The 7,501-nt window shown below is 45.8% G+C and overlaps 1 protein-coding gene across 2 annotated transcripts in view; it reads left to right on the forward strand.

The window, feature by feature from the left end:
• Window positions 1–7,251, forward strand: part of Pxdn (peroxidasin) — a 78,639-nt gene extending 71,388 nt beyond the window's left edge. For both annotated transcript variants that reach the window (XM_038320473.1, XM_038320474.1), the window contains 2 exons: window positions 4,139–4,252; window positions 5,145–7,251. In XM_038320473.1, coding sequence (XP_038176401.1) covers window positions 4,139–4,252; window positions 5,145–5,264 — 234 coding nt within the window. In that variant the 3' untranslated portion in view covers window positions 5,265–7,251. The remainder of the gene's footprint in view (window positions 1–4,138; window positions 4,253–5,144) is intronic.
• Window positions 7,252–7,501: the final 250 nt, after the last annotated feature.

The following is a 7,501-nucleotide window of genomic DNA, read 5'->3' on the forward strand; positions in this document are numbered from 1 at the left end:
TCCTATCCCAAGACTGCTCAGGTGATACAGAGCCATTTCTGTGACAGCTGCCTTTTCTTGATCCTGGCCCTACAGACATAGGGCTCTATCTCTGTGCATTCCAGCACCCAGCCTTTTGTTGTTGTTGTTGTTCTAAAGCACCAGAGTGAGTGTTGCTGGGGACTCCGGGCTTTGGTGGAGAAGCTGAGACCAACCCAAGGAACCCTCAGGATACTGATGGGAACAGGTGTCCTTCAGACCCATGGTTGGTCTGGGTAGACCACAGAGACTTAGTGTCTGTGGTATCATCATTCTCCCTAAAGTCACCGGGGCAGGATCTCTTGGTCAAGGAGCCAGCAGACCTGGTAATACAGAATGTCCTTTGTACAGACAACTGGGGAAATTTTGGTGCTTGCCTGTAGTGTGAAGCGGCGGGGCTGAGTCCCGCCACCCGGCTGCCGGCTAGCTTTACACCCGAAATAATTACACGGAAACTGTATTCTTTTAAAACACTGCCTGGCCCATAGTTTCAGCCTCTTATTGGTTAATTCTCACATCTTCCTTTAACCCATATTTAGTAATCTGGGTAGCACCACGAGGTGTGGCTTACCAGGAGAGATCTTAACCTGCGTCCATCTCGGAGAGGAGCAGCATGGAGACTCACTATGGCGAATGCCTGAAGCGTCTCCCCAACTCTGCTTCCTTGTTCCCACAATTCTGTTCTGTCTACTCCGCCTACCTAATTTTCTGTTCTCTTAAAGGGCCAAGGCAGTTTTCTTTATTAGTAATGAAAGTAACACATAGACACTCCTCCATCATTTCCCCTTTTTCTGTTTAAACAAAAAAGAAAGGCTTCAACTTTAACATAGCAAAATTACATATAACAAAACAGTTATCAAGCAAGTATTACAGTTACAATATTTAAATCTATTTTATCTTTTATCATAACTAAGGAAATCTATAACTATCTATTTATTCTTCAACTCCATCAAAGACCCCAGAAGGATATAATGCTACCTAAGTAAACAAGAAATAAGTAACTTATAAAACTCTAGAAATGACAGAGACAACTCGCTGCCTGGAAAGTCACCCAAAGTTCCTCTGTACCGTTGGGGCATCCATCTTCGGGCTTCAGGCCCATAGTGTCCAGCAGACTTTTTCATGAAGCAGGAAATTCCAAAGACAGTTCAGTCACTTTCTGCTGTGTCCTGCAGAACGTCTCGCAGACTCTTTCATGAATCAGGAACCCCGAAAGACCATCTCACCTTTAGGCAAGTTCAGCAGTCCTCTCTCTGCAGGTTCTTTGTGTCCAGTCTATGCAACAGTCCAGGCAAGAGCAGTTTCTTGCCCAAATGGCTAACAAACTCCATAAGTAGCCTCTTCGATGCCCATCTTCCTCTTGAAGTAGATTGGTGCTGCCAGGAGCAGACGTGTCTCATTGTCATGAAAAACCCTAAGTTATTAAAACATTAAATGCCATATTCTGCAGTCTTTGAAAGATATGAAGAATGTCTATCTAACTGAAATATGTCTCTACATATCTAGAAAATCTAATAACATGACTATAAGCTTAACTATTATCAATGATTATCCATTAACAACCTATATTTCCTAATTATACATTACAATTTTTAAAATGAACTGCAATCACAATAGCTTAATCAAGATCAGAAATACATATACATATAACAAAATTGACCTTAAAATCTATACCAATGCAAATTCATATCTATATCATCTCCCCCTTTAAATGTAAAAGAACATTTATAAGCAATATTTGGGAAAATGGGCGCAGTTTTTTCTCTCCAAACTGCTTCCTGCTGAATGGGGGCGCTGTTATTTAGGTCTTTCATGGTATAACCTGTCTGCTAGGTTCATCCCAGTCGGCAGTTGAGCGAAGTAATTTTTTGAGGGTGTTCACAGCAACCTTTCAGGAGGGCGTGGTCTATCATACCATATTGGGATAGAAGCAATCCACAGAGTCTCGTCCTCTGTGAAAACAAAAGAAGAAACTCTTTTCCAAAGCATCATGTTCTTAGATCCAAATCCTGAAGTCATACCGTTAAGATGTCCATTCTGGTCTAGCCTGGCAGCCCATATAATGAAATGTCTCTCTGTATTTAGCTCCTTTACAGTCAAAAATTTCAAAGAAAACACAATAAAATACATAATCCAGACTCTCTGTGAATTTTCCATTTTTACGTGGCTTATTTTTACTCTATCACTTTACTTCTTTTAATCTATAACAGTCTGTACTCTGTCTCTTTAAAGACTTTACCCTTTTTTAAGGCATTAACTTTATTTTTTATATTTTTTCTTCTCTCTCTCAAGCCTACGTACATTCAGATGTCTGAATCTGTCCTATTGTGAATCTGTAATTTTTTTACTATCCAGAAGCACTTTTGTTTTGTGCTTTTAAATCGCTATGCACTTAAGAATCTAAGCTGTGACATTCCTAGGTCAAAAACAGGTACCGTGTGCTTGCCCCGCCCAGTCCAACATGGCGGAGCCGCTTGTGACTCTGAATTGGTTGCACCTCTGAGCTGCAGAGCCGCTGGGCTGTTCTAGATGTTGGCTCCACCTCTCTCCAATTTCAAAATGGAGGATATACCATTTTCTGCTAGCTCTGGGGCCTCCAGGTAGGAGCCACACTCAGCACTTTAATTCTGAGACTGAGCGTGCAGCACAGAAACTCTTTTCATCCAAGTTACAGCCAAATCTGACACGCAGAGCACCGCGCAGTCTGAAAACATCTCTATGGCGGCAGGAATCCGCCATGCTCTCCCGCTCGCCTAAGCCTGATTCCGCCATCTGCCCAGGTGCAGGTGGGGAGCAGTGAGCCATTGGCATCATCTCAGAGCACTTTCTTTCCGATCCCAAGCAGGCACACAAACATCTAGTCCATAAAAGCCATTGAAATGCTTTAAAGCCAGAGTTTGCACTGGCAGCACAGCACAAGGAAGCCGCGTTTTAAAATGACTCAGCTTTTTCTCTGTTGCTATTGCCGAAACAGGAAATCTCTCTATAGTACGTCCAGGCAAACAGCAAAAAGCTGTGTTAAACACTCTCTCTCCTTTATTTAAAGCTTTTACAGGTTTTTACGTGGATTTAGTCACCACGTTGGAGCGCCAATCTGTAGTGTGAAGCGGCGGGGCTGAGTCCTGCCACCCGGCTGCCGGCTAGCTTTACACCCGAAATAATTACACGGAAACTGTATTCTTTTAAAACACTGCCTGGCCCATAGTTTCAGCCTCTTATTGGTTAATTCTCACATCTTCCTTTAACCCATATTTAGTAATCTGGGTAGCACCACGAGGTGTGGCTTACCAGGAGAGATCTTAACCTGCGTCCATCTCGGAGAGGAGCAGCATGGAGACTCACTATGGCGAATGCCTGAAGCGTCTCCCCAACTCTGCTTCCTTGTTCCCACAATTCTGTTCTGTCTACTCCGCCTACCTAATTTTCTGTTCTCTTAAAGGGCCAAGGCAGTTTTCTTTATTAGTAATGAAAGTAACACATAGACACTCCTCCATCACTTGCCTGTCGTCTCTGCACGACCTGTGCGGCTGCCTGTGGCTCATCAATGCTGATAGCCTTCCACATCATGGTCACCTTTGTCCTAGGCTTATCTGAGCTTTGAGCTAACTCAGAGTCAGCCACTGATGCCCAGGTTACTCTCCACTTCCTAAGGATGCTGGGCCATCCTTTAGTTTTCTTCATGGTCTCAAGTAGGAATGTCGAGGGTTAACTAAAATGTAAGTTATGCTAGTGCATTATTCCTACAGAGAAGTTTGCTTTGTTTTGTTTGGAAATGCTGAAGCACATCTTATTGCGGACAGCTCTTTGGCTAACTAAATTCTAAATGGCATTTAGACCGTTGGGAGTAGAGTCATCCTAATACCAAGACAGCAGGGCGATCTTAGTACCGAGAGCACAGAGTTGCACAAGGTTCTGTGTTCTGCTTCTGTGTGAACTGGGGACCACATGCTTAGTAGGTAGGATGGGGAAGTAGGAGAGGCTGGGGTTGAAATGCACACGAGGAGTAGACTGATTTAAAATGCTGTGGCTCCTATCCCTTGTTGTAAAGTAGGAAGCCTCTCCTCAGCTCAGCATGGCTGTTGAGGCTCACTCTGATAACCTGCTCTGTGCCTTGCCGCAGATAACCAGCCTGGAGTCTCGGCTCAGCACCACAGAGTGTGTGGATGATGGTGGCGAATCCCACAGCAACAACTCGAAGTGGAAAAAAGACACGTGCACAGTTTGTGAGTGCAAAGTGAGTATGGGGTCTGTTCTGTGTTCATGCCCATGACACCTGGAAAAAGGGTGGTCCAGGTATCAGAGTGAGGTCCTGCTGGCCCTGATCCCTAGCCCGGTTTTCCCCTCAGAAACTGGAGAGAGCACCTGAGGGCATTTGGGTGAACCAACCCAGCTTCTAATGGTGTATGGGAAACATACACACACCTGGGAACCTGAAAACTCCACAGCTCATGACCCTTCCTCCCAGAGCTGGCTGTTCTATTCACCCCCTTATCCTCACTGTCTCTGTCCTGGTCTGGCCTGGGATATTAGTTACAGAGAATGCTAAGGGGGAACGAGGTGACATGGAGGCCAGGACTCCCCTTGGTTATGAACAGAGGTTCCCCTGCAGCCCTGGCAGGAGAACACTTAGAACAGAGCAAGAAGGCAGGACAACAGGTATGAGGGCCAATCCAGATCCCCTCTTATTGAGCCAGAGACAGGGTTCATCCTTTTGCCAGAACAGTGCAGGGTACTCCAAGCACCCCTGGGCTCCCTGGCTAGTGAAGACTAAGCAGGGGAGGGAGGACTCTTTGCAGAGATGAGCATTTCTCCTGGCTGGATGAAGTGGGAGATTGGGGGTGGGACAGCTCAGTCCTTTGATCCTGGACCCCACAGTGTAGGACTAGAAAGCAATGGGAAAAGGAGGTTTGCAATGGGATCCCCCCCCCCAACCCAGGGATGTATTTGTAGCTGAAAAACTCCAAGTGTTGTCTTCAATCTCAATTGCAGGAGAGGGGAGCCAAGCACAGAGACTCTTGGTAGGGGGTGAGGGTGAGAAGCATGGGGCACCCTACTGGGGCTGGGGTCATGTGGATTATGTCCAGGAGAAGAGCCAAGAGTGACAAGGCTATTTCTCCTTCCTTCAGAATGGTCAGGTCACCTGCTTTGTGGAAGCTTGCCCGCCTGCAGCCTGCCCAGAGCCTGTGAAACTGGAAGGTGCTTGCTGTCCCGTCTGCCTAGGAAACACCGCAGACGAGAAACCGTAGTGGTCGTGAGCTGAGCACCTCCATGCTGGTCCACAGAGTCCTTGTGAGCTTAGATGGCAACGTGGGGAGCCGCGGACCACAGGACAAGTTGGAACCCCAGATCTTTCAGGACCCCCACTGTGTCACCCCTGAAGCAGCCCGCGCTGTGTTTGCAGAAGGAAATTGAGTAGGCAGGAGTTGGGTGCAGGAGTGGCTCCGGTCCTCACTTCATGTTAGACTTCTCAGGTTTTTATTTAATTATTTTTAAATGAAAAAAAATAATTGGTGCTACTATTAAATCGCACAGTTAAGACATGTAGGTTCCTAAATCGCTTCTGTCTGAGGATGCCACTTCTGTTTAAATGAGGCAGGGGGCCTTTGACATTTTGACGGGCTTCATTTAAGCAGAAACTTTTATTTTTTTAAGGCAAAAAGGGGAAATGTAGTGGCATTTCAATTGTAGTTTAATAAATAGGAAAGCAGGAACTCTAGGGCTTCCTCCTGCCACTCCCTCTTGTCTGCTATCTTCACCCCCTCCTCCAGGGCTCTTCAACGTCTGACCACAATACCAATACAATCCTGCATCTTGGGACCGTGCCAGCCCTTCGACCCAGGCCTGGCATCACACTATTATGCCACATTTAGAAATGATCTTGTGTCCACTTGGAACGTGTGTAAATACTGCCTTGCTGGAAACCGAATGTGAAATCCTTTGGTCCCGTGCCACATCCAGTGACCGGAACAACCCTTTGCATCGGCGGGATGGTCTACAGCCACTGCCTGCCATGGTTCCTGACCATCGTGGAGGGAGAGTTGATTCACTTCTCACCCTTTCCATAGGTGACAAGCAGGCAGAGCCGGAATGCCTGAGATCACGTTGTATGAATGCTTTAAAGGAAAAAAAAATCCCTATACCTCATTTTCTTATTGCATGATGTTTTATAAAATTTTCCCATTTTAGATGTTAGAAAAATTATCTCCACTATGCAAAATATGTTTTTTTTAATTCAGTGGAAAGCAACTATTATACCTCATAGTCTCTTGTTTTTAATTGAACAAAATATTCCATTCTATTCTCACAAGGTTCTGAGGTCTCTCCCCTGAACAAACACTGACGTGCCCAGCACTGTGTGCCAGCCATGTACGTACATCAAGAGGGTCACCTGCCCAAGGTCTAGGGAGGAAGACCTCAAGGACATAAGACTAGTCAGTGCCCGTTTGAGAAGGCTCCTCTTAGCCTCTGGCTTGTGTTGAGCAATAAGGCCGTTTTGGTACAATCTATGTGTGATCCTTATGCTGACATGATTAGCTTCCTAGAGATAGGCAGAGCCACATGTGTAAGGCTGCTGAGCAAAGACGGCATCCCATCATGGGCGCGTTCAGCGTGGATTCACCATGTTGCCTTTCCCTCCTGTTGCTAATGATATTCAGAAGCAAGTGGTCCAGCATGCATGGGCATTTGTGTAATATTAAGTTGAGCTTGGTGATGAGATCTCAGAATAGACTTCCGTGAAGTAGGAGACAGACCCGTGCCATGTGAGACCTGACAGCCGTGTAGTTGCTCAGGCATAGATAGAAGTAGCAGGAGAGCCTGTCCTGGGTAGCTGGTATTTCACATGAGCTCTGGGGTGTCTTGTACCAAGGCATACAAGTGCACGGGGTGATGAGACAGGTGTCAAGGGTCTTTGTTCTCTGATCCTGTGAAGAAAACTGGCTGTGATTCATAGTAATTTCTGTCATTCAAACCAAGATGTCTCCAGATCTCCATGTTGATGTTACAGCATCCCTGGCCAGGCAGTGGGCAGTGCCCAGACACCCTTCCCTAATGAGCTGCTGCACTGGGCTTCTGAGATACAAAGCAGTGTACATATTTATTTCATTTTCTGACTGTTGCCAACAGCCAAATTCCATTTTATGTTCCTTATATTCAATACATTACCAAAGAGGTGTTCGCACTTTGTATTGGCACCCTTTCAGTTCAAATAAAAGGGCCACGTTGTCAAGTGGAGAATTTGTTCTTTTTTACTTGGAGGCAAACAAGAACTTGCTTGCTGAATGGCATGGGAGTATGAGGAAGGGATCCTGTCCTACACAGAAAACCAGAGCTATGCTGTGAGCCATAAAAAGAAAAGGAAGAGGGGTATGTGGTTAAGACTTCCTTCTGAGATAAGGAAGACACCTTAGCCAGGCTGATGTCATGTGAGTTCTGCCCCTGGGACAAGCTGCCTGAATTTCCATGTGGACCAGTAGGTTCCTTT

This window comes from Arvicola amphibius, chromosome 2 (genome assembly GCF_903992535.2).
Source record: "Arvicola amphibius chromosome 2, mArvAmp1.2, whole genome shotgun sequence".
NCBI lineage: Eukaryota > Metazoa > Chordata > Mammalia > Rodentia > Cricetidae > Arvicola > Arvicola amphibius.